The 27,594-nt window shown below is 39.8% G+C and overlaps 1 protein-coding gene across 27 annotated transcripts in view; it reads right to left on the bottom strand.

The window, feature by feature from the left end:
• The window catches only part of FAM184A (family with sequence similarity 184 member A), a 161,102-nt gene that overhangs the window by 74,432 nt on the left and 59,076 nt on the right, over positions 1 to 27,594 (bottom strand). For 23 of the 27 annotated variants that reach the window (XR_010599606.1, XR_010599612.1, XR_010599610.1 and 20 more), the window contains 7 exons: positions 21,379 to 21,514; positions 18,097 to 18,278; positions 16,827 to 17,024; positions 12,920 to 13,042; positions 3,325 to 3,486; positions 1,344 to 1,465; positions 998 to 1,148 (listed from right to left, as the gene is read on the bottom strand). Coding sequence is in view for 18 of the 27 variants with exons in the window: in XM_065588421.1 (XP_065444493.1) it covers positions 998 to 1,148; positions 1,344 to 1,465; positions 3,325 to 3,486; positions 12,920 to 13,042; positions 16,827 to 17,024; positions 18,097 to 18,278; positions 21,379 to 21,514 (1,074 nt within the window). In the remaining 9 variants the exon portion in view is untranslated. Of the gene's footprint in view, positions 1 to 997; positions 1,149 to 1,339; positions 1,466 to 3,324; positions 3,487 to 12,919; positions 13,043 to 16,826; positions 17,025 to 18,096; positions 18,279 to 21,378; positions 21,515 to 27,594 lie in introns of all 27 variants that reach the window. The other 4 variants (XM_065588411.1, XM_065588407.1, XM_065588406.1 and 1 more) reach the window with 1 other exon arrangement.

Consider the following 27,594-nt stretch of genomic DNA (forward strand, 5'->3'; position numbering starts at 1 on the left):
CAATATAACATACTGTGACAAAGTTCCTCCTCTATCTTGGTGGGTCCTGCGCTTATTGGTGGATTTTCTTGCCTCAGAGATTCACCATGTGGATTGGGGAACAGCCCAGAGACCTTCCCCTCTGGAAGAACCCACAGTCCAGGTCAATTCGGAGGTTTGGGGGGAACCCGGGCCCGCCCTCTACGCCGGGTTCCAGCCCAGGGCCCTGTGGACTGCAGCTGTCTATCGTGCCTCCTGTAACAGCTGCATGACCGCTACAACTCCCTGGGCTACTTCCCCATGGCCTCCTCCAAATACCTTCCTTATTCTCACCACAGGACCTTCCTCCTGGTGTCTGATAATGCTTGTGCTCCTCAGTCCTCCAGCAGCACACCCTCTCACTCTCAGCTCCTTGCGCCTCTTGCTCCCAGCTCCTCACACTCACACCACAAACTGAAGTGAGCTCCTTTTTAAAACTCAGGTGCCCTGATTAGCCTGCCTTAATTGATTCTAGCTGCTTCTTCTTAATTGGCTCCAGGTGTCCTAATTAGCCTGCCTGCCTTAACTGGTTCTAGCAGGTTCCTGATTACTCTAGTGCAGCCCCTGCTCTGGTTACTCAAGGAACAGAAAACTACTCATCCAGTGACCAGCATATTTGCCCTCTACCAGACTCCTGTACCCCACTGGTCTGGGTCTGTCACAATACATAAATACCTACAACAAGAAACATTAATAGGTAGAGAGGCAGAAATCCACAGAGCGGGGATAACAAAACAGTTTCTTCATGTTCAGTAACACAAGAGTATATACTCTCTCTCATCATTTTAATGAGTAAGAAAAAATTTGTCATTAATCAGTATTGTTATTTTTGAGTAACCTGTAATGAGTTACCATCATCCAAATTACTCCTAGAAACAAGTTTTATACTGCTTTCATACAATTAGTCAGTAATAAACCATCAGCAGCCTAAATCCAAATTATAACATTCCTCTGATACTGAACTAGCCATTCTAGTTACCTGGTCTAAAAGATCTTCCACCTTCTTTTGCCATCCATCCCTGGCAGCATTTTTTTCGCGTTCTTTCAGTTGCAAGAGCTGAGTCATGGCTGCCTTTTTATCCTCTTCATGCTGAAGCCTCAACTCTTCACGAAGTTTACTACATTCCTGTCTGAAAGCAAAAGTAACATAACTAAAACATGATCTAGCCTTTCATAAAAATAAAAATTAAGAAGTATTTATTGAGAAGTGAATTTGAAATGCTTATATAATTACAAAAATCTTTGCTGTACATTGCATTAATAATGACTTGTTGCATTTAATGCATGCTTTTCTTTCCTATTTAAAACAAAGAAAAAACACTTGCCGAAGATTTTCTGTCCATTTTATTTCTAGATCACGAGCCATTCTGTCAACTTTCATCTTCTCCTCTTCCCTCATGGCAGAAATCTTTGCTTCATGCTGCTGTCTCTCCTGTTCTAGTTCCTCCTGAAAATACAAACTTTATAAGAGACTCAGCAGCTGCAAAAAAATATTTTGAACAGAAATCTTTCTCTGAATCAAAATAAAATTCCTGCCAGTGTATACAACTAGAATTGACATTTTTGGTCATTAAACACCTGTTTACAGGTGCCTTATTTTAACATGATTAAAGTATAAAATAATGAATAAAATAATTCAAAAATCGGACTCCTAATGAAGACGGTTTTCATTGCTATTTTCAGTTCCACAAATATTTGATCTATCTGAATTATGCTTTTGTCATTACATTTCTGACAAAATATTTTTTTTAATTTATTACGTATTTGAAATTTTTCAAGGAATCATTTATGCAAGTAATGTTTGTTTGTGTGTATCATATGCGAGCGGTTGGCTGCAAGCATTCAGCACTTGCAATTCAAAATTTGAGCTGTTTTGATCAGATACAAAGTTCACATGGTATGTTTTTCTGTTCCTTGCCTGGCAAGGCATAATTATAATAAAGTTTTTGTGGTGGACACTTGTAATCAGGAATTCAAAATTCATTTTTTATGAACATTTTGAAATATTTGCTTAAACTTCATAGTTACAATAAACATTCCTGCCAGCAGTATTTGCTTTATTTATGAAAAGCCAACTCATAAAGCATGTGGAGAGTATCAGAGGGTTTTTGTTTTTTTTAAATGAATATTCGTGGGACATTTTTTGCAGTATTCGCCCTTCTCTAACCAATACATTCTAAAACCTGCTGAGACAATTGCTAGTATTAACCATTTCTTAAATGTGAACATTTAAATTTCAGATGCTTATTCTTTCTGAATGCACAGTGGTTATCTGAAAGTTACAAGTTGGAACAAAAAAGATGCTAGTACTAATCTAGCAACCTGTACATTGAATCTTTTAATCTTTTACATTGGGCCCTGGCAAAGACAAGCATTTTGCCGAATAGGGGATGGGATTATTCACATTTAAAGTTAAGTATTTGCCTAAATGATTTTCTATGTAAAGGATATTTTCCATAGCAACCACATATGACATGACAAATAGGGAATTATGATTTTAGGTAGGGAATAAATAACAAAACCAAATAAAAGCTGAAAATGCTGTTTTCCTTTTCAATAAAAATTAGTAGAAAGAAAATATGACAGTACACAATAAGCAAATTGGTCTCTAAATAGCCTACATTTCTGTGACGCCTCAGTAGGTTTTTATAAGGAAATTAACTGAGGGGGCAAGGAGTCTTTTCACATACATACGCACACACATAATTTAAGATGCAAATCCAGTTCACAAAACAACAAAAACAAATTATATGTTTATATTGCAGACTAAGTCAGAGGTTCACCAAACATTATAACTGTTTTTTGTTGAATTTAGTTTCAAGAGAAGAATATTCTTAACACCTTGATTCTCTCTACAATAATTGTGAACCTTTGCTCATTTGCTTTCTGAAACTTTCTTACTCAGTCTTTTAAGGATATCTTCCACTTTTAAAAAGAAAACTTTTAAAAATGACATGTCAATTAGATGTTCATTATTTCATGGTTTGAGCCACATGAAGTGAAAACCAACAAGAGTTAAACACAAAATTCTAGCTCTAATAAAGCTACTCAGAGTTGTTTACAGTATAATTTCAATTAGCTAGAGAAAGATGTATTTGTAGCAACACTCAATTAATAACAGAAATGACCCTCTTAAAATATTCATATCTAATTTTTATGTCCTAAGATTTGAAATGAAAAAAAAAATCAACTTTTTTGAAGCCACTTGTTTAATATATCCATTAAACCAGGTCTTGACATTTAAAAAAACAGTCAGAAAACATTAATTGTGTTTTAAATCATTTGCTTTCCCTATCATGTGGTTACCTCAACATTATACAATGAATCCGTGGTCTCTCTCAGCCTTGCTCTGGTTAACTCTAGTTCTTTTTGGAGTATTTCCTGGGTTTCCTGAAGATTGGAGATGTGTCCTTCTGCAGTACCAAGGCCCTGTTCACTTTTTCTTACTAGGTCTTGTAAACGACACACCTACAATATAAAGAAATACAATATTTTCATAATTATTACTAATGGCAACCAAACAAAATCAGCCTCATATCTTTCACTCCAAGGATACGTCTACACAAGCATAAAAGACCCACTGCATGGCAAAAGCTGGCCCAGGTCAGCTGACTCAGGCTGGCAGGGCTCAGGCTGAGGGGCTAAAAAAAAAAAAAATCACTGTGCAGACATTTGGGTTCAGGCTGGGGATCAGGATCCAGGATCCTCCTCCCTTGCAGGGTCTCGGAGCTCAGGCTTCAGCGTGGGCCTGAGCATCTACACAGCAATTTTTCAACCCTGGAGTCAGAGCCCCACAAGCCAGGGCGAGTCACGGATTTTTGATCCCTATGTATACATAGCCTAAGGGTTTTACTTTAGTGAATACTATTCTCTTCCTTGTAAATCAGATTTTTTTGTGTGCAACCTATTTTCTCTTTAATATGACTATTTTCATGTAATGACAGGCAGAATTCCTCCTACGTATTTAAATTTACAATATTTGTATGATTAACTGAACACCTTTAAAGGAAAAGGTGCACTTTGAAACATTTTGTGAGGAATTTTACAGAATACAAATAGGAGAGGCTCATATTAGTGTGTTTTGGGGGGCAGACTGCCAGGGTGGCACCCAAACAAGCAGTTAAGAGTGGAAGAAGTAGCGGTGCTCTGAAATGGGGTGTGGAATTTAGGGACTGAACTAGGGATACGTAGCAAAGAATTGAGGTAAGAACACATGAAAAATGGATTGGGCGTTGGTATTGCCTGGGCCACTTTGCACCTGCAATCAGGTTCTGCCTGTCCCCAACTCTCATTTTGACCAAATATGGTCTTGTTCTCTGGGTGCTAGCTCATTCCTTCCCTCTCCTCCCCCATTTGACTGTTGCTAGTCTCCCAGTCCTCCTTCTCACTATGAAAGCATAGCAGGTCTTCTACTCCTCTTGAGCCTGGTCTCACTTTTTGTTAGCACGGTGTCATAGTTCAATGCTGTTGTATAAAGGAAGTTAAGGCAAAAAAGACTGAATTGAAAACATGACACCAAGGGGATCCCTGGGACCTGGCAGCTTTAGACAGCAGAGTGAGAGAACAGCACGGGACATGTTGGCCCCAGTGGTAGGTGCAACAAGGAGGGCGGGAGGAAAGGATTAGCAGGTGAAGTACTTAGGAGAGCCCCCGTAGAAGCAGCAACAATCATGAGCGGGGGCAGCAGGGAACAGGTGAAATGCCAATGGGACTTTCATCCCCTGTCAAAAGGCTAGCAAAGACAGAGGGAAAGGGTGAAACTTGATTCTGGCCCCAGGGTCTGAGCAGAAGCTGAGTGGAAGGTTGGGGAACAGAAGAATCACCAAGAGGAACTTACGCTACAGCAAAAAGAGCAGCTAAAGGAATAAAAGTGATGGAAGACTAAGTGAACCGCTCAGAAAAGCCCCTGACCACGCAACAGACACAGGGAATTCCACACCCTTACTTGATGTATTTTAACCATTAATTAGGACACATTTTAATACAAAAAACCCTCTAACACACTACAAGAATGTTACATTAAATTCTTCATTTGAATAAACTTCAAATTGTTAGAAGTCAAGAAATTAAAGAGAAAAGGATCTAATGGTGACCTTAAGAATTCCTCCATTTCAAGTATACAGTACAAAGTACAGTAACTCCTCACTTAAAGTTGTCATAACTATAAAGGGAAGGGTAACAGCTCTCCTGTGTACAGTATTATAAAATCCCTCCTGGCCAGAGACTCCAAAATCCTTTTACCTGTAAATGGTTAAGAAGCTCAGGTAACCTGGCTGACACCTGACCCAAAGGACCAATAAGGGGACAAGATACTTTCAAATCTTGGTGTGGGGAAGGCTTTTGTTTGTGCTCTTTGTTTTGGGGGTGTTCGCTCTTGGAACTAAGAGGGACCAGACATCAATCCATGCTCTCCAAATCTTCTGAACAAGTCTGTCATATTTCAGACCTGTAAGTAACAGCCAGGCAAGGTGTGTTAGGTTTATCTTTGTTTTCTCAACTTGTAAATGTACCTTTTGCTAGAGGGTTTACCTCTGTTTGCTTTAACTTTGAACCTAAGGCTAGAGGGGGTTCCTCTGGGCTCTTTGAATCTAATTACCCTGTAAAGTTATTTTCCATCTTGATTTTACAGAGATGATTTTTACCTTTCTTTCTTTAATTAAAAGCCTTCTTTTTAAGAACCTGATTGATTTTTCCTTTTCCAAGGGGATTGGATCTGGACTCACCAGGAATTGGTGAGTGAAGAAGTCTCTCAAGGCTACCCAGGGAAGGGAGTTAGCACTTGGGAGTGGTGGCAGCAAAACCAGATCTAAGCTGGTAATTCAGTTTAGAGGTTCTCATGCAGATCCGCCACATCTGTACTCTAGAGTTCAGAGTGGGGAAGGAACCTTGACAAAAGTCGTCCTGGTTAACATTGTTTCGTTGTTATGTTGCTGATCAATTAGGGAACATGCTCGTTTAAAGTTGTGTAATGCTCCCTTCTAACGTCGTTTGGCAGCTGCCTGCTTTCTCTACTGCTTGCAGGAAGAGCAACCCCTTGCAGCTAGCTGGTGGGGGCTTGGAACCAGGGTGGTCCGGCAGCCCCCTATCAGTATCACCTATCAGCTCCCTGCTCCCCTAAGTTCCCTGTGCAGCAGCTGCCTGGAGTTCAGCTGTGTCCCTCCCCCCACTGCCAAGTGCTGCTCCTGCCCTCTGCCTTGGAGCTGCTCCCCAAGACTCCTACTTGCTATGCCGGGGGGAGGGAAGGGAGAGGGGGGCTAATGTCAGGATGTCCCCCTCCCACCCCGCTTACCCCATCTTCCATAGAGCAGGGCTCAGGATCGAGGGAGCTTGCAGTAGCTGCGGTCTCAGCAAGCTGATCTAATTAACAAGGCAGTGTACTTAAGGGAAATGTGCATATCTCCCTCCATTCTTGCTGCCTTGCAGAGTGAGAGAGTTAACCCTTGAGGGCTCAGCCAATTGCTAGTTCATCATTTAGCAGTAAGGGAAATATCCCGCCCTCTGACTCCTCCACCTCAACCAAGCTTCCCAATAATCATCACTGTGTACCAGTATTAAATTGGTTGTTTAAAACGTATACTCTGTGTGTGTGTATGTGTATGTGTATGTGTCTTTTGTCTGGTGAAAAAAAATTCCCTGGAACCTAACCCACTCATTTACATTAATTCTTATGGGGAAATTGGATTCGCTTAACATCGTTTCGCTTAAAGTAGCATTTTTCAGGAACATAACTATGTTAAGTGAAGAGTTATTGTATGCAATCGTTAACCCTGAGCAATGTGACATAGTAGTCCACAAATATTTATTTTACAAATATAAGTAAACTTGGTTTCAATATTTGGGGCACAGAATTAAGATATATATTTACATGTTTTAATTACTAATATTACCAACAGTTATTGGTATTTTTCCTCAACATTAAAGAGGAAAAGATGATCAGTTATTAGTAATTTGTTTTCTGGACTTCCATATCCTATCTAGATTTTTCTCATAAATGTCGATACACAGGCAGCAGTACCAATGAAAAGAAGGCACCTCAGCTCCTCCTGTTCTGGGTCTTTCTTTGCTTCTTTGTCTCTTTGTTTCCTTAGTTATTATTTTTATTAAATATGTATTATAAATTGAAACAGAGGAAAAACTAAAAGCCAGCCAAGTCCAAGAATGCCAGGAATAATGATGTGTAGTTGCAGCCATGTCAATCAACAATCCCCCACCCCAAACACACCTTCCAAGATCCATAGATCCTACATATGCCTATTACAACCTGTGGTATACCTCATCCAGTGCACTAAATGCCCCAACAACTACGTGAGTGAAACCAGACAATCACTATGATCTCAAATGAACTCACACAGGAAAACGATAAAAGACAAAAACACCCTATTCACCTATGGGTGAACACTTTTCACAAAGCGACCTATCAGTCCGCATCCTCAAAGGAATCCTGCACAATTCTTTCAAAAGATGAGCGTGGGGGCTTATATTCATTACTCTGCTAGATACTAAAAAATCATGGACTGAACATAAACACTGTATTTATGGCTTATTACAACAATCTATAACCAATTAACCCCCTCTTTTTGTCCTATGACTGCAGAGGTGTTAATAGGCCACTCTACCTTGAATGGTTGATTACAACACATACTAACTACTTATGCTAAACAATCTGTCCCAGTGTCACAGCAAAATGAAAGGTGGAAGTTTCTTTCTCATACCTGTACAAGTGCTCTGTGTGGCTCAAAAGCTTGTCTCTCTCACCAACAGAAATTGGTCCAGTAAAAGATATTTCCTCACCCACCTTGTCTCAGGAATAATAAAAACACTATTGAATTAGTTAGCTGGAAAAAAAGTGTTAATCAAAAACAGAATGATGAGTGATGATGTATTAGCTAAACAGAGTTTTGTCTAATTCGCAACTGGATAGAAATCTCCAAGGAAACCTAGATGTCACAGGAGATGGCACTTTTGATTCATTCTGAGGCAATTTTTCCTCCGAGGCAATAACAAACCAATGATCAAACATGGTGATAAAGATGTTACTGAAAGTGCCTGTCATCTTTTGAAAATAATGTAAAACTGAAGCCCTGAATATCAGTTGTCCTTACAAAATCCCAAAGCAATTTTTGCAAGAGGCACAGCATTAACCTTGGTATCCTAGAGAAATTTCAATCTGAATAATTAAACTTTGCTTACTGTAGTTTCAACACTGCCCTCTGGTTGCAATTCAAGCAACAAAGCACAAACTCAGGAACTATATTAGCACTATGGAAACAGTTTAGTGCTCTTGCTCTTGAGTCCAGTCAATATTTATAGTTGTGAAAATGATCTCTTAGCCCTTTCAGAAAAAAGCAAACATTCAGGGATCCCTGATTAAGATGTCGCTGATGAAAAACTACTTTCTGTCCCTTATGTTTCCAACTACAGGTATCTTCTGGAACCAACTCTACAGGCACTGACAGGCAACGACCGAGAGTCTAGAGCAGCACTACTATCAAAGCTGGTAAACCAATTACACAGATGTATCATTACCCCTAGTTTACAGATGGAGAGACTGAGGCACAGAAAGGTGCACTGACTTATTCAGTGTCACACAGTAAGTAACTTCACCTCTCTGTGCCTTAGTTTCTCCAAATATAAAATACATATTCACCTTTGTACAACACTTTGAGATCTATAGTTGAAGAACACTATAACTGTTATCCCTCTTGGTGGGACAGGACTTCTTTTAAAAGCCTAATATAACAGGAAAACTGCATTAGTCTGCCCTGGACCATTGGTTAAAAAAAAGTATCATCAGCTTCTTCGCTGGGGCCTCCTTGTCATAATATTCACTTTGCCTCAGATTCTGGGTAAGGAATCGGTTATCTGCCCAGATCCTTGAGGGCTACACAGGGCCTTGAGGCAGGAAGTAAAAAGTGTTTCCAAGGTGGCCAAGGATAAGCTCAAACTATAAGGCTATGGTTTTTCTGCTTACTTGCTTTCTTGCCCATTATCTTCTTTATTTCAGTCATCCCTTAGAGATGCAGCTAAGAAAATTAAATTGAGAAACAAGGAAGATGAATAAAAAATTAAAGAACTTAAGTGCTACTCTATTTGAGGCAGTCCAAAAAAAAAAAAAAAAGCAGAAAGAGAAAGACAAGTGCTGAGATGAGTAAAGAGCAGAAACAGGAGGTACCAGAAGGCCTTATTTTCATTGGTAAAGCTACCTGTCAGTCAGAAGCAATGGAGAAATCTCTTCAGTTAATACTGATGGAGCTGAAGCTAAAGAAATAAAACATTAAAACAAAAATGCACATATACTTTATTATGCAAGAGGCAAAACCAAAAGAGCTGTTTCTCTTCTCGCATTCTCTCTCTCCTTTTCTAACATATATTACTTTTTATACACCGTAGCTTATTTTTAATTGTCAATAATTTGGTCTCTTTATAAACATTATGAAATAAAAGATACAAAGAGGATCAGTTGTGACTAGCTGCTAAAAATGGCAAAGATCATGTTAGAAAACAGCAAGCAATTTCTGAAAACATCCAAAAACAAGTATATTTCTTCTTTTATTTCTCTCCTATTTTAACAAATTATCTAATTGATAGATGCAAAATATTTCTGATTTTCTGTAGAGCACTAGTGTTTCAACCTCACAAAGCCTGTGACAATGGGCCCTCTGATTTGGGGATACATGTGAATCTCAACTTTAATTAAAAAAAAAAAGTTTCCATTTTCATTGCAAAGATATCCTTGAAACACTAAACCAATATGAACTGAAATAAGACAGTAGCTAATGCTGAAGGAACAATCAGCAGGGCTCCACTTCTACACACAGACACACAAAAAGAGTCAGCTAAGTTCAGAGTGTATTTCAAATAAATATTTCCCTAACTCTACCCAAAATCCATAGTTCTGCTTGGGTATAATAGTGTTACCATGGAGGAAATAAATTGTTTATATTTTGCAGAGGGATGAATGGCACACTACTATTTTGCAGCGCTGCTCAAAAACAGTAAGACCAACTCTGTTTCTCAACTATTCCGCAGGAAACATTAAATACAAAAAATTTAAAGTACTGTATAATGATACACTGGCTTCTGATATATTGCATACCTGGTTTGTAAAGTTCAGTTTGAAACAACTTTTTACTACTTTCTCGGAAACCCCTGACAATACTGGTTTATAACTGAAATGGTGACACAAAAGTTAATTATTTGGCACCTCTACAATACTAGATACAAATGTAGTCACATGATGATCTCTTTTTTCCTCCAAGTAGGTCCTAAATTATTCAAAGCTATCAAAAGATAATTGCTTATCAATGAATTGTGTGTTACAAATGATGGTGTTTTGAAATTATGGAGCTCTCTTATAATAAGCTTTTTCAAGGTACTGCATTACTTGATTCTACACCAATTTCTAATCTGGTACGCCGGTTGTTCCTGCTGTAAATATATACGTTGCTGCTTACCACCTTCACATTTCAACACTTCTTTATCAACGAGTTTTCACACTCTGTAGCACACAGATATATGATGAAACTGTAACACTTCAATAACCTGGAACTGCGTGTGATCTCTATGTTTGCAGTGTTGTAGCCATATTGGTCTCAGGACAATAAAGCGACAAAGTAGGTGAGGTAATATCTTTTATTGGATCAACTTCAGTGGGTGAAAGAGACAAGCTTATGATTTTACACAGAGCTCTTCTTGCACAGAGCCCAGACCTGAAGAAGATCTCTCTGTAAGTTTGAAAGCTTGTCTCTTTCACCAACAGAAATTGGTCCAAAAGAAGACATTGCTTCACCCACATTGCCCGTCTTTATGAACATTCTAGGGTCATGAGTGAGTTGCTATCTTTGGCCATGACTAACAGACAGATGGCATTATGAAGAGAAAGGGTAATAAATATATACTTCCTTTTAGGTAAAGAGACAAAATATTATTAAAAAACGTAAACATATTAACAGGAATGTTAGAGACAAAATAAAAGGATGTAACTGGCATTTCACAAGAAAGTTTCTTCTGCATCAGTGAATATTCAGTGTTGTACTAATTACAGAAAATAAATACAGTATTGTACCTCTTAAAAACCCTTTCCCAGTTTTGCCTATGAAAGTCTAGAAGTAAATTATTGTTGTAAGCAGAGCACCAGTCTCTTGTACTTACTAAGTCAAGACAAGAAAGGAAAACCTAGAATAAAGTAAAGTAAACTAGCTACTCTAGTGGATTGGACTTGTGTTTTCTAAATAAAGAATGATAATCTGTTTTGAAATGTTATATTCCCTGTTTGGTAGCAGCTGGATAATGAAGGTGAATTCTCCCTAAATAAAATGTTCAGCTCCTTCAGCTCTACTTAGTTGACCTTGGGATATGAGCACATTAGCAAAAAATGTAAGAATTAAATTTAATATAGAAGGTTTTAGCTTATGTTACTGAGCTATTTTCCAAGCTTAAAAACAGGAACAAGAAAACTAAATTGGAATGATAGCATGAAAGTGCTCCCCTAGGAGCACAAAAGGGAGATAAGGAGGCTTTCTACTGAAGTGGCACAATAAACAAATACCACAAGTGATTATGTTAGCAACTTGAAAATTATTTTTATACTGAGAAAAAAATTAAAGCAGCCAGGTCAGTGGCATTCTGGTACTCCTTCAAACTGGCAAGAGAGAGATCAAGCTTCCATTCCCAATCTCAAAAGGCTTGAACTACTGGCCAAGATACTCATTCCCATAACTGTTCAGTAATGCCAGAGTTCAGGCGTATCCAGCAATGACAAGCACTGTTCAATAGTGACATTTATCACTGATTAAACAGCAGTATTGATGAGCTTTGAAGATGGGGGATTCAAAAGGGGCTGAATATGTACCAGATGTATGGAGAAAGATATAGCTAAATATACATGTTTAATATACAAGTTTATAATTCTGCATCCTGTACTGTCATAAAAAAGTAATCAGTTCTGTTTTTTTTTAAACAGCAAATTTAGTGTTTTTTGATGTTGCAGACTGTCAGAATTAGAGAGACATCTTCTCTGATCCATAGAATTGATAGAACATGAGAAATAACGGTGCAAAGTTCTAATTCAGCAAAGCCTTTGCGCACATACATAAGTCCATCCCTATTCAGCAAAGCACATAAATCCCATTGAACAGTGAGGTCAATGGGACTTAAGAATGTACTTAAGTATTTTGCTGACACAGGGCAAAAAATTCCATATACTGATGCAACAATGTAATATGTCTGACCTGAAAGAACCATCTCTGGGAGTTTCTCTGCCAAGCCTTGGTTGGATATAAAGCCAGACACTTAACTCACTAAGAAATTGACTGAAACCACCAATTTGTCACATTTTAAATACAAACTAAAATTATATTAAGGTAGCCTGGAATACATTACTATATATTGTATCATAATGGATAATTTTATTATTGGAAATAAGAGTTAAATTCTTCTTTTCCAGGAAACGTTAAAAAGGATCTGCATGTTGTGAAATTAGCCACAGTTTACAGTAAACAAATTATAAAGAAATTTGGGTTACCAAAAAGATTGTTCTTTTCTCTTTAATTACCTCTTGAAGTATTTTGTGCATGGAAATTTAGTAAGTACTGTACTTGATTTGCACATGAGCAGATTAGAGATAAATGGAGCTGTTTACATCATAGTTTTCTTTCCTTTCGCTACACTAATTTGTAGGAAAATATACTGTAAAAGAAAAAAAATCATACTTTGACAGTGGTCAAGTGAATTATATTTTGGGAATACTCACGTTAAATAGACACTGAGCTAAAAAAAGGCCCCACAGCTTGGGACCAGTCTAATATCCGATTCATAAAATCAGTTGAATAAGCTATCGTTACTGATTAAATGTGGGCTAATGCATATGACAGTGAGCTGATTTGACTAAGAAAATTCTTGCCTCCTGATTGGCCGAAGTCAGCTTTGTTGTCAGTTCTTCCCTCATATTTTCCAACTGCTGTCTAAGCTGATTCTTATCCCCTTCCAGATGTAGTTTCTCCTTTTCAAATTGCTGCTCCAACTCCTTAAGAAAACAGAACAACAAAACAGAAAAATTACATCCATTCTTAGTAGTCATTACAGCTTTTAACTCCTAGAAAGAACTCTTCTCTCTAAGGAATTATAATAGGGGTAAGTTTTGCCCGTTATTATGGAGATCATGGCTTTTTTGTGTACTTTCTAGTCCACATCCCTTGTTGATAAGATAAAAATAATAGTATGTAAAATCTCCTTTTGTAATTAGCCCAAAGCATTCAAAAATGTAGACTCTCAATCTTGCATATACGTGGGCTCTACCAACGCAGGGACCTTAAGTTGTATCAAACATGAGTTTTAAATTTGATAACATAGTATTTAATTTCTATATAACATGCATAAAAGGAAGCAGTAAAACCTTAATGGCTATGCAGAGGGGTCAGATAGGCAGCTGAGCTGAAGTTGGGGAAAGTCAATAATTTTTATGTCATTATAAAACTAAAAAACCAGCAAATACACCTACACATCTAAAATTGTATTCATGTAATGAAAATGTATATATTTGATGGTCTATGTTTCACCCCTCCCCCTCATACTTTGCTTACATTATTAGAGTGCACTTTTTGAGGGGGAGGTACTCCAACTATATCCATGTTTATACAGCATTTAGCCTGAGAAGGCCCTGATTTTAATCAGAGGCCCCAGCTTGTACAGTAACACAAATATTAGAAAATGAAATAATAATAATAAATAATAAATTGCATGTGTGCCTTTCTGCATCTGCCAATCTGTGACTTACATCACTGTTTCATAAACCTAAGCCATATATGTTTGTGCTGGAATTTGTGCTGCTTGGGAGGCAGGGGGTGAGGGAGAGTGGTATTGAGAGCACCGGGGAGACTGTCTTTTTGCTCTCTGTTCTGATGCCCAGCACCACATTGGTCACAGAAGCTAGCAGCAGCCATTGCAAAGAGAGTCCAGCATCCCTGGGATGGAGCATGCTCTGTGCAGATGGTATCTGAAGAATTTAGCGGCAAAATCCTAGCCAATCTCTACTGAACATGTGCCAATTGTGATTTTTCAAAGGCTTATATAAATGATAACTTGTCCAAATTTGACATCTTTTCATTGGAATAACAAAAGGCACATCCCTGATACTAGGGCAACATCTCTGATAATTTTCCAGCCCTTCTTCCCTAAGCATGAAGATGCTAGAGCTTTTCAAGAAAACCGTTTTAACTTTTTTTCCTCTTTTTTTAATATGGGCAACAATACATTTTTCCCAATCTGATTCTCAGAATTGGTTGATTTTTTTTCCCCCTGATACTTTAAAAAAAAAAAAATCAGCCTTAGGTAGACACCCAGCATGGAAAATTTCACCTTTAATGACTGAAGTTTGGCAAAGTTATTAGCAACTGAAAACGATGCCAGGTGATATAAAATATAGGTGCTATGAGCTCTGCCTATAACATACTAAAAGATACATATACGTGTATCTTTTAGTATGTTAAAAAATAAACCTTTCAATACATATACCACCCCTCACCCTACTGTCACTCCTTTTTCCTCATCTTCTTGTCTTTTACTTCCTTACACTATCTTCCTATTTTCTCCACAAAAGTATACTCAGGGTCTTCCTTCCCCTATCCCTCCAACTGTTGGAGTCCAACAGCACAGTATATCTTTGCAAAGCCATCAGCAGGGACTTCCTGTCTCATGTTAGACTTGAGACAGGTAATATTTACTAGGGAGTAGTTCAGTCTCTATTCTGACTCAGTCCCTATCCTCTGCCGAGGTTCCCAAATAAGTCAGCCCACAATGAAGGTTGATATTTGTGATATGTGGTAAGTGAGGAATGGACCAACTTCTGTTGATGAAAAGTACAAGCTTTCAAGCTTCATAGAGTTCTTCAGGTGTGGGGAAGGTAATCAGAGTGTCTAAGCTAAATATAAGTTGGGTCAGACTGGGAAGTATAAGGAGTTTACACATGCTATAGGAGACTACTTAAAATGAAGTGGGCAATTAAGGGTTTGCAGGCGGCAGGGTCTGTAACAAATTGTTGTAATGAGCCATGAAACCAGTGTCTCTGTTGAATCAATGCCCCAACAGTAACTGTGTGGGTGAAACCAGGCAATCACCATGCTCTCGAAAGAATTCACACAGAAAACAATAAAAGACAAAAACACCCTATCACCCATGGGTGTACACTTTTCACAAAGCAAAGCAATCACTCCATATCTGACCTCTCCTTCCTCATCTTCAAAGGAAACCTGTTCAACACCTTCAAAAGGCAAGAGTGGGAACTTAAATTCATAACTCTGCTAGACACTAAAAACTATGGACTCAGAGACACTATTTTTATGACTCATTATGACAGTTTTAACCCCTAGTTGCCCACTTCATTTTAAATGGTCTCCTACAGCATGCGTCAACTCCTTATGCTTAACAATCTATCCTAACTTATATTTTGCTTAGACACCGTGGTTACCTTCCCCAGACCAGAAGAAGAGCTCCATGAAGCTTGAAAGCTTGTACCTTCCACCAACAAGCTGGCCCAATAAAAGATATTTCCTCAGCTACCCTGTCTCTCTCATTTCGCAAAGGCTACTTAAACAACCATTAGATGTCTACAACTTTCAGCAACAACCTATCTTTGTTGGATTCCCATTGCTGACCTACAGCTTAAAGGCTCCATAGCTCATTAACATTTCTCTCATTTCTCTATTCCCAGGGAGTCAAATCCACCTTCCCCATGTCAACAAATGCATGCTAACAAACAAAGGTCTTTTCTATGCCAATATAATGACTTGGTGAAAATATTTTAAGAACCCCCATATATTCTGCACACCTTCCAAAATCAAAACTAAAATAATGTATGAGACCAACAAACAAACAAACAAAACAAGTACAAAAAAACCAACACTGAAAGCAGATGGGAGCAAAGCACAGTTGAGAAAATCTACAAAAATAATCCACCTATAAGGCCTACAAATATTTTAATTGGCCAAATCCATAGACAATACAGAACAGGTAGGCATTGAAAAATATTCGAAATTCTCAATAAAAAAGGAAAACAGTTTCAGTCAGAAATTATTCTCCTTAAGTATTAGTGTTCATAACAAAGAAATATATTTTAACGAAGCAATAATGCAGCAGCAAAAACTGTTTAGCTTGAAGTTCAACCCAGTCCTACAACTCTAGATCTGGAGTTCTATCAAAAGGCATTTTCCTTCCACTGTGTGGCATGCAGCCACTGCTAAACAGCTAGATCTACATCTCACTGAGGCTATGGAAAGACTCTCAGTGACTTCACTGATTTATGGATTAGGCCCATAGTTCTTTCCCCAAGCACTTGTGCAAGTCAGGGGGAAGCTATCCTGAAATTAACTATGTGTTCAATGGGCAACACATAGTGCTCCTGCACCTTGTCAAAAGTACGTGTTCACTTTTCCACAAAAGTTTGAAGAGGAATCTTTAATATACTATTTTCCTAACCATAAAGGTGCAACTATGGCTTTGTTGTATACATGTATTTAAAATCAACAAGCAAGTTAGCTAACACAACTAGGACTGCTATATCACCCTCAACTTGTCCATATTTCATTTAGGAATTGCAGTGGTTGTATATAAAAGGATCCCAGAGCACTCTAATGCTCTTTGTTATTCTTTACAAATACAAATGTACCAGAGTCAAGCCCTCTTAGGAGAATAAGGGATAAAAGAATGAAATAAGGACATTAATACATGCTATCCATATGCATGTACCATTTTCTCATAGTTTGGCTCAACACCCTTTCTTATTTGGAACATGGTTTGTTTTCTTCCTAACTTACCAGTTGCAGCTTTTTCTTTTCCTTGGTAGCATTGCTGTGTGCAGCCTCAATCGCAGTGTGATGTTTCCATGCCAATTCTTCCAAGGTCTTAGAATGAGCCTCATTTAACAGTGCAGCCTCCCCTTCCAATCTGGTTTGCAGCTTTATCAGCTCTTTCTCATAATACTCTCGTTGTGTTTCCCTTGCTTCATTTACCTTCTGTAAAAGCCAGACAACAAAAAATTCCAAATTACCTATTCTTAAGTGTTTGTCTATTTCAGTAAGGAGAAAAAGAAAAAAAGGAAAAACTAGAGAAGTTTTACACAAATACTCAAAAACAATTATACTTTATATACATGTAGCATAGAATAAATACCCTTAAACCAGATCTTTAAACTATACTTAGAAAGATGTTTCAATTATAGACTAAGTATAAGAAGTTAAAATCTATTGTCTCTTTTTTTTCTCTATTTTATCATGTAAAAAAATTTCAGATCTAGAGGCAATTTCCAATTCATTATTCTCTGAGCTGCAAACATGGTTTTGGGTATCAGTTCTTTTTCTTTCTTATTTTAGTTTTGAACTAGTGCTGGTGTGTAGTGAGGCAAGGAGGAAATTCCTTATTATGATGCCCTCTCAAGACAAAAGTCAAAAGGAAGGTTGTTCAAACAACATAACATCGTTTAAACCAGTACGTTTTTCTGGACTCCATTACTTTATATGTAATCTATCTCATCATCATGATCTTAACTGGTGGGAACAGGAAGAAACAATTAAAGAATCATTATACAATAGCTCAAGTTTTAGTTTGCTATATTTGCCCTGTCATGGGCATATTGGGTACCTGCATGTACATTCTCAAGGCTTACTGATTTTCAATTTTTCCTTGAACTCAGCCCCTTTCCCACCTTACGGGGGCACTCTGGGAGATGAGACACTTAGGAAGATTATTGGCAATCTGCTTCAAGAATCAAGCACAACAGATGCCAGAAATCAGTTTGGATAACATTGCGCCTGCCGCCTCTCTGTCTTCATCTCAGCTGAAACTACCACCTTCAACTCTCCAATGCACACGATCTACATTAGTAACTTGAAAAGTTTGCAGTACCATACGTGTCTCACAGGGCAGTATAATGTGCTATCACTGCTCCATACAGTCAGACACTCCAGTCTTTTAAAAGAGTTAAGATATTTCAGAATTCATTAATATTTCCAGTTAGAATTCTAAGGCTTCTATTTTGTTGTTCTAAAATAGAAAGAATTGTGGTGTGGTGTTTTGTTTTGTTTTTACCTTTTCCAGTGCCAGAATCTGCTGCCTTTGTCTTTCATCCAGACTTTGTGTTTTGCTCTGCAATAGATTTCTTTCCTCTTCCAGCTGAGATAGTTTCTCTTTTAATCTAGATTTTTCTGATTCTAAATCTCTTATTGTAACTTCCTGTGTCATCTGTGTAGCTTGAAGAATTCCAATGTGACCTACAAAAAGAAAACAACCATTTAAAATCTCAGACATGAAGATTATTCACCTGTAACCCGAACTCTTACAAATGGACTCTGCACATGCCCACCCAAGTGATGTCCAGTAATGCAGCTCTGACAGTGGAACCTTCTTGCAGCAGTGCTCTCATGCCCCCTCCCTCACTGTTCCTGAACGTTTGGAGGGCAAGGGTATAAAAAGGGGGCATGAGGATCTGGTCACCTTGGTTCCTTCCACCGCCTCTTCAAGGTTCAAAGTTTAAATTAGCACTCCAAAGAAAAAAATGAGGAGGAGGAAAGTGTGTATGTGCAGAGTCCATCTCAAATAATTCTGGTTACTGGTGAATAATCTTCATTTATTTTTCAAATGGCCTCAGCACATTCCCACTCATGGGATAGTTAGAAAAGAAGTACCACAATATCTGTAAGTTGAGATGCAGAGTCCTAATTGAATAATAATTGTAGTACTGTATTACCAAACTGAACATCTGACCGGGATGCTAGATCTAGTGAGTAATGCTTTGTGAAAGTGTGACTAGAGCTCCAGGTTTTAGCTCTTCATGTTTCTAAAATCGGGATAAGCTTGATGCATGCCATGGAAACCATATTTTCCCTGGGAAGAGGGGCAGAGCTTTGTTTGTAGCTTTCTACTATACAAAACAGCTTTTCTCTGTACAAAGCCTAACCCATTTAGACAAATGTTGTAATTATGTTTCCTTTATTAGTAGTATCCCCAAATGAAATAAAACCTTTTAGTGACTTCTTGGCAGTTAAGGCATGAAGCTTTACCTCATCTGAAAGAGAATGAGGTCTAGAAAAGAATACTGCTAAGTTATTGATCTGAGTTAGGTTAAAGTCTATTATGACTTTGGGAGGGAATTTAGGATGCAGATGGAGGACTTTTTCCCCTGTGAAAGACAGTGAATGGTGGGTCAGCATGAGGATCTGTAACTTGCTTATAAATTCTAGCAGATGTGCTTGCTGTAATAAAGGCGGTTTTGATTGAAAGGAGAATTAAGTAACCCCACTGGCTCAAAGGGGGTTTCATGAATGGAGTAAATACCAGTAAATAGTGGAGTAAGTAGGTTAAGATCCCAAGTCAGATTTACCTCTTTATTGGAGGAAAACGTTTACTATTTCTTTCATGAACCTCTTGGCTGTGTCATGTGTGAATTTAGTCTTATTATCAATAAATGCATGGTGTGCAGAAATGGCTGCTAAGTGAACTTTCAAGAATAATATAGAAAGAGTTCTAATCACTTTAAATGAAGTAGGTATTCAAGTACGGAGTATTCAGAAGATGTTTCTGAATCCATATTGTTAGTATTGGCCCAGATTAAAAATCTTTTCCATTTGAAATCATAGCATCTGAGAGTTGACTGTTTTCTGGAATTTATCCAGACAAGAAAATTCAAGAGAGGGGGACTTTTCTAGGTCTGTCACAATCCTATGGTCCATGCTGTCAAGTGCAGGGAGTGGGGTCCAGCTGGTAAATCCATCTGTTCTGTTGGGTCAGTAGATCTTCCATGTTAGTGGAAGAGACCGATAGTTCCCTCTGAACAGATGAAGAAGATCTGGAAACGTTGGTTGTCTCACCTGTGCTATGGCAATCAAGGTTATTCTTGCTTTATCTGTCTTATTTTTCTTATGACTCTTTGAGAGAGAATAAATGGGGGAAGGCATAAAGGAGACCTATTTCCCAGTCAAGCAGAAATGCATCTGATATGGATTGGATTTCTACTCCAGTTCTTGAACAAAACCTTGGGCAATATGAATTGTATCTGCTTGCAAATAAGTCTATGTCTGGATAGCTCCAAAGACAGAAGATCTCATTTACTACTAAGATTTTGTGACCATTTGTAGGACAGGATTTGCATCTGGCTACTCTCAAGATTCCACAATGATTTTATTAATATTTTCACAAATGATATTGTGATAGATATTGCAACCCAATGCAATATCTTTGTGGACCACACCATACTATGTTTATGTATCACTATGGACCAAGAATTGTATGCAACTCCAGGAGGGAAGGGTCACCATAGCTCCACCAGGAACCAAAACTAGTAGGGGGTGAGTACGGTGAATAACTTAGGTTGTAAACAGAGAGGTACCACCCCCAAGGGAGGTATGTATATACTGGCTCAAACTGGGATTTTCAGACTGGTTTTAAAATGACTCAAGGCCTTCTTTCTAATCCAGCAAACAGTAAGGATATTCTGTCCAAGGGGGGGCCCAAACCTTGTGGAAAGGTTGGAAAGACTTTGGGCTACTAGAGCCCTATAAGACTGATGGGTGCCTCCTCGTATGTTTAGTGTGTATTTAAATCTGTTAATTGTTTTTATTATGTTTTCCCTGTGATGCTTTTACCTTAAGAATAAATGAGCTTGCTTAGAAAGAGCTGTGTGGTAACTTGTAATTGCTGGCAATACTCTGTTCTTAAACCTCAGAGAAAGCAAGGCACAGGCACCAGCTATTAGGCAGACTGACTTGCTGAGGATATCGCAGAGTAAGGCGATAAGGCTGTGCAGCCTTAAAACCCCTGGAAAGGAAACGAGTGGGACAGTGGTCCCTACCAGAGACAAGTGATGGTTGGACACCTGAGATCTGACTGGGCACACCTAGAGTGGATCATGATGTGGAGGGAGGGGGGGAAAATAGGTGAAGTTACCCTGAAACTGTGTGACATGTATAAACATACCTCCCCTGCTTGTACCTAGCCTCGAAGAGCCTCTTCTTGGGACTTTTTGGTCTTTATTGTCAAACAAATCCAGTATACACTTTCCTAAAAGGTACAATAATCTGACATTTTAATGAAAAACTGCCTTTGTCAAGAATTAGGCCACTTAATAAAAGTCAATTACTTTCAAAACATATTTGAAAATAGTATGAAGGCTTGTAAAGCAAATATAAATCTAACTACAATACACATAACATAATTTAAAAAAAAAACAAGAAAGACTTTCAGAACTTTTTAGGGACAATGCAAAACTCTTCACAGACGCTCTAGATCTGTATAATTTAAAATAGAAAAAATAATAGTATCATCCTGAATTAATATTTGAGACTCATTTACATACAGAGTTATGGATATACATACTGGCTTTAAGTACAAGATCTGTGGCCTGCTGCTGTAAGCGTTCCCTAGCAGCTGCTAGCTCACTTTCCACCTCCTTGTGTTTGCTTAACAATGATATCTCCTCCTCCTTGACGTCATCTAGCTGTTTTTGAAGCACCTAAGGAAACAAACAACATAATATTCATTAACACTACATAATAATGCTGTTAAATTTAACAAGCACGAATTTAAAGTATAAATACAGATGACATTTCAGCTTATAAGGCTTATTATTCATACACAAAACAAGATCTTATACATAAAATAACACACATACTAACACTGAGTGTTATGAAGCAAGCTTGCTATTTCTTTAAAGTGTACTTGATCTTGTATCAAATTTAACAAACCAATATATAAGCATATGATTACTGTTTTTTTATTATTGCCTCTGTAATCCACATTTAGATCCACAATCAAATAAGATCAGTGTGATTTAATCAGTCATTACGTATTATGCATACAAAATGTATATTTTCCCCTTTTCAAGGCTGAGGCCACGCTAGTTGACAGTCATAAAAAATAATTTCCAAAATAAATTGTGGGGGTGGAGCGGGAGGAAACCCACATATACGTGTCGTTTAAAGAGATTTTCGGTGGAAATAATAAAAAAACAATGTTAATGTAATCTTAAAATAGAAACTGTAAATCACAGAAACCAATTATGGTTTCCATCACAACCATAACTTTATCCCCTTACGCATATGGATTATGAGAGGATCTTTCATTACATAGCCATATAGCACTAGGCAAGATGAAATACTACACTGTTCAGATATATTCATTTTACCAATACCAGGTAACTATGTGGAAGTATATAAATATTTTATACACTAATCGTAATAAATATAAAAAAAACCTTTGTTAGAACATTAATAAGGTCACAAAATTAGGCACTCAGAAGTTAGAAAGTGCCAGAATTCATGAGCCTGTGCAAACTTAATCCAGCCCACTTGTACATAAGCATTATGATACAGTCTTTAAATGTATGGTCCCATATGGAGAGGTTATTTACCTTGCACAGTAATTTGAGTTCTTCGATATGTGACCCACTATGGGTGCTCCACACCAGCATGTGTGTGCGCCTGTGATCAAAGATTTTCATCAGCTGCATCCACAGGTCCATGACTGCACCCTAAACACTCTTGTGCTGTGGTATGATGGTATATAGGGAGGGGCAGACCCGCTGCCACTCCAGTTCCTTCTCTACTATGAAAGTCCAGCGAGACACTCCAACGCAGAGGGGAAGGAGGGCAGGTATTGGAGCACCCTTAGGGACACAGATTTCAAAGAACTCAAGTTACTTAAATGGAGGTTACTCACCTGTGACTGGAAGTTCTTTGGAATATGGGGTCTCCATTTGTATTCCACACATGAGTATGCATGCACACCATGCACTTGAGCTTGGAGATTTTAGTAAGCAGCATCCGTTGGTCTTCATATTTGCAGTTGTTCTCCTCATGCTCTGAACCGAGGATATAATGGGCAGTGCGGACTGATGTTTCTCCAGTTCCTTCTTCTACCGTGAACCTGGTCATGATCCACAGCTGAGGGGACAGAGGGCTGGTAGTGGAATACAGAAAAGGATCACACATCCCAAAGAACCTCCAGTTCCTGGTAAGTAACCTCCAGTTCTTCTTCAAGTCATGGTCCCTATATGTATTCAACATGTGAGAGATTAATAAGCTGTAGTCAGTCAGGAGATGGGTGCAAGGATGCAGATGGTATGGATGTCCATAATATTGACGTCCCTACACCTGTATCTGTAAAAAAGTATGGACCAATGCATAATGTTTTGTAAAGATGTAGATGGAACTGTATATAGCCACCCTACATGTATCTATTAAGAGTACGTCGTACAGAGATGCCGCAGAGGCTGCTTGTGCTCTGGTGGAATGGGCTCTCACCCCCTCTGGGGTGTCTTTGTAATTGCTTTCGTTCTCTGTAGGTAGAATCCCAGTGCCTGTTGGGTATCTAGGGAGTGAAATCTTCTCTCCATATCAGATGCACAAGATTTTGAAAAAAAAAAAAAAAAAAAGACTGGATGGTTTGATTCATGTGAAAGTCTGAAATTACTTTAGGGATCAATTTCAGGTGGAAACAAAGAGAGATTCTCTCTTTTTTGAAAAATGGTATATGATGGATCTGCCATGAGCGCTCCCAGCTCACTCATCCTTCTGGCTGATGTAACAGCACTTAGGAAGACAACCTTCATCAAGAGATGGGAACTTAAAACAGGTGCCTAATGCTTCAAAGGGAGGTCTGCTGAGAACTGAAAGGATGAGACTGAGATCCCATTGTGGTGTTAGAAGTTTCCCACCAGTGGTCAGACTAACAAGTCCCTTCAGGAATCTAGCTGTCACTGCATGAGTAAAGGTAGTATGGCCCTCACCTGGAGGATGAAGAGTGCTGATTACCATGAGGTGGATCCATAGGGAACTGATTGAGAAGCACAATGTCTTCAGGGTGAGTCGGTAATCTAAAGTAACAGGGAATTCTAGCTGACTGTCAAAATAGTACATTATTTCCAAAGAGGAAAAATGTTTCCATTTGGCTGAATAACATCTCCTAATAGAATCCTTCCTGCTTTGAATGAGGATAGATTGGACCACTAGTGAACATGTGCATTCTACATTCAATCCCTATCCAAATATCAGGCCTTGAGTTGTAAAGATCCTGCATTGGGGTGCCTAGTTACATTGTTGTGTTGCACCAGAAGATCCAGAAATGATCAGATGTTGATAGTCGGACAGGTTCAAATCCTCCAGAGGTCCGAGAACCAGAACTATCTTGGACAGTTGGGTGCAATGAGGATAACTTGAGCCTTGTCTTGACAAATCTTTCACAGCACTTGTGGTCTTAGTGGGATGGGCAAGAAGGCACATCTGAGATGGTCTGTCCAGGGTAGAAGGGCGTCATTCTTCACGCCTTGACCTAGCGCTGTTCTGGAGCTGTGGATGGGGGAATTGCGTTTGCTTGTGAGACAAAGAGGTCCAAGACAGCATTCCCAACTGTGTGAAGATCTCATTTAGGATGGAATCATGAATCTCCCATTCATGGTCTGTGGAAAAAGGTCTGCGGATTCTGTCTGTTAGGGAGTTCTCGCACCTAGTAGGTACACTGCTGAGAGGGTTACGTGGTTTCTGATACATCATTTTCAGAAGTTGACTGTCTCTACACACAGGAGAAAGGATCTTGTTCCTCTTATTTGTTTACATAGAAGACAGTCGTATCGTCTGACATTACTTGGATATGTTGGGACTGGATGAGTGGAAGTGTTGCGGGGCGAGTACACCCCTCACCCTTTTGGGGTGGGGGAGGGGCACATTACAGCCCCATGGCTGAGTCTGTAGGGTTGCCTCTGGTCTTGGGGCTGTATGGCCTATAGACCAGAGTCACGGGCACGGCCCTTGCTATCCGGGCAGCCTTTTTTGGGGTGGGACTGTGCCACACTCCCTGGCTGTCTCCATCATGGCCTCATTGGACCTGAGAATTATAATAAGTCTAGGAGTTTTTGCTAAAAATCTTGAACCTCTTTGAGCTGGATCTGGAGCTCGGACATCGCTCCTTGTAAAGAACTCCTGATTTTGCCTGTGACAATCAGTGGAGATGGTGAAGATGGGATAACTGCCTCATCTGGGGAAGACGATAAAATAGCTGCTGGAACTGTTGCATCCAGCTCCACTTTCAAGTAGAGCCATTTCGTGTCGGCTTGGAGAGGGTAGACAAGGTCCATACATGGATCTGGGGTGCCTAGAGAAAGGGTCCCAGGGGCCCCAGCAACATCACTACAAAGTGTCAACTGGTTGGGGCAAACTCCATGGCACTAGGAACCACTGGTACTTGGAAAGTCTATGTGGGGATAAATGCTCATCTGGGGCCTGCATGTTATGAGAAATTTGGTTTTCAATCATCAGGTGGAACCAATGGTACCGATGAATGGGTACTCAGGTTCAGGATGTAAGAGGAGAGTGGCCCCATGTCCTCAAGGTGGTATCTTCCTCCAGTGTAATGATGTCTTTAAATAAGGTTGAACTTGAGAAGAGGAGGTTGAGGATAAAGAAGTGCCTAGAGAAAGGGTCCCAGGGGCCCCAGCAACATCACTACAAAGTGTCAACTGGTTGGGGCAAACTCCATGGCACTAGGAACCACTGGTACTTGGAAAGTCTATGTGGGGATAAATGCTCATCTGGGGCCTGCATGAATGGGTACTCAGGTTCAGGATGTAAGAGGAGAGTGGCCCCATGTCCTCAAGGTGGTATCTTCCTCCAGTGTAATGATGTCTTTAAATAAGGTTGAACTTGAGAAGAGGAGGTTGAGGATAAAGAAGTGCAAAAATGTTCTCCAGGGAGACGTAGACTTCAGACCTCCCTGGGGTGAACTGGTGGTTGGGGCCGTCAGATCCGATACGTCCTTGTTCACCGTGGATGTTGGATCCCTACAGGATATGGGCACAGAGTTTGAGCTCAATGTTGAAGGTAATAACAGTAGATGCCTGTCTTTTGGTTTACACATCGGAACCAAGTTGGAACTGATAGATCCTTACTCCTGCAGTGAGCAGCAGCGACAGCGGTACTGGGCTGCCCCGTGAGCAGTGGTACCGGGCCCCCTCTCTCCCCGAGCACCAGTGGATGCCCCAGAGCATCACTCCCCATTACCAACAAGCACCCTTGAGTCCCCACCCTTCCCCCCCCAGCTCCAGCAGGTGCCCCAGAGCAGCAGCGGGTGCCCTGGAGTTCCCCCCCAACACCAGTGGGTGCTCTGGTGCACCCTGCCCTAGCACCAGCAGTGCCCCTAGAGACCCCCAAGATTTAGTCAGGAGTATACAGTACAAGTCATGGACAGGTCACAGGGCCGTGAATTTTTGTTTACTGCCTGTGACCTGTCCATGACTTTTACTAAAAATACCCATGACTAAATCTTAGCCTTATTGAGGGGCAAGGCAATCATGCCCCAAGGAGGTGTATGAAGGATATCCAACAAAGAATGTTAGGCTTACTGTATGTCCTCCAATGGAATTTGTAATGTGTCCTCTAACCTTTTAATACAGTCTTGAAAGGCTTATCAGGGTAAGATGGTGGGGAAGCCATGACACCCTCATCTGGTGAGAAGGAGGTCTTGTAGGAGGATATCATTTCTTCCTTTTCTACTGACTTCTGCTCTGAGAGGTGTACCTGTGGAGCAGGGCCTGCAGGTGTGGCTGATGCTCCTGACGAGTCCTCTTTTGAGATGTTACCCTGTTGTAAAGATTGCCATATAGAGCTCATGGGTTCCAATAAGCCCATTGTGGTGGGACATAAGGGAAAGGGGACAGGACTTGAAGGCTGTCCTTGCCAAGATAGCCAGGTGTGCTTCCTGCTAGGAGCTTCTCCTTCAGCATGAACCTTGAAAGAGGGAGTTTGGAAGGAAGAGGAACCTTTTACAGACACCGCCGAATCTGATGAGGCATCATCCCCTGTATCCCTGAGGAGGCAAGTGGTGCTGGTACCAGTGGTTGGGTCAATACCAGGCTCTGGCAAGAGACCTGTACTTGCATTGGTACCAATGTTAGAAAGGGAGACTTGTGAGGCAGCATCAGAGAATGTTGTATTGGGACAACCTGAAAACATTGTTCGGTACCTCAAAGAGTCTGTGTGTAAACAGCGTCAGTACCAGACAGTAAGTCGCCGTCTAAAATGTGAAAGGAGGGTACGTAGGCTCTGGGAGATGAATCAGTACTGGGGGAAATTATCTTTCAGTACTTCTCAATATCAGTGATCTGGGCTCTTCCTATGATCTGCTGCGGATACAGACCACTGGAAGTTCCACCTCAAGGGTCTGACAGACGGCAGTTCCATGGCTCCTAGTTGGCTCCCTGCCTTATATAAGCCCAAGGGGCATTTCAGGAAGTGTCTGGACAACAGCATGGATCTTCTGTAGCTGCCACAACTACTCCTGCTCCTTGCTCTTAAATTCCTGGCTTGACCTCAACTGGACTTTGCCTCCTGACTTGGACTCAGACCCTTGGTATCAACACTGACCTGGACCTGACTATGAACTCTTCTGCTACTCCCAGCCTCAGATTTGGACCTGCTCTGACCCTTGGCCCTGAATGCCCTTGTTGGAACCCTAACAGTTTTCCTGGACCACCCTAGCCTGTGACGAAGACCTACCCTGGGGGAACATGGAGACAGTGAGCCACTCCCTGTCCAGCCTGTC

Source organism: Chrysemys picta, chromosome 3 (genome assembly GCF_011386835.1).
Source record: "Chrysemys picta bellii isolate R12L10 chromosome 3, ASM1138683v2, whole genome shotgun sequence".
NCBI classification, from domain to species: domain Eukaryota; kingdom Metazoa; phylum Chordata; order Testudines; family Emydidae; genus Chrysemys; species Chrysemys picta.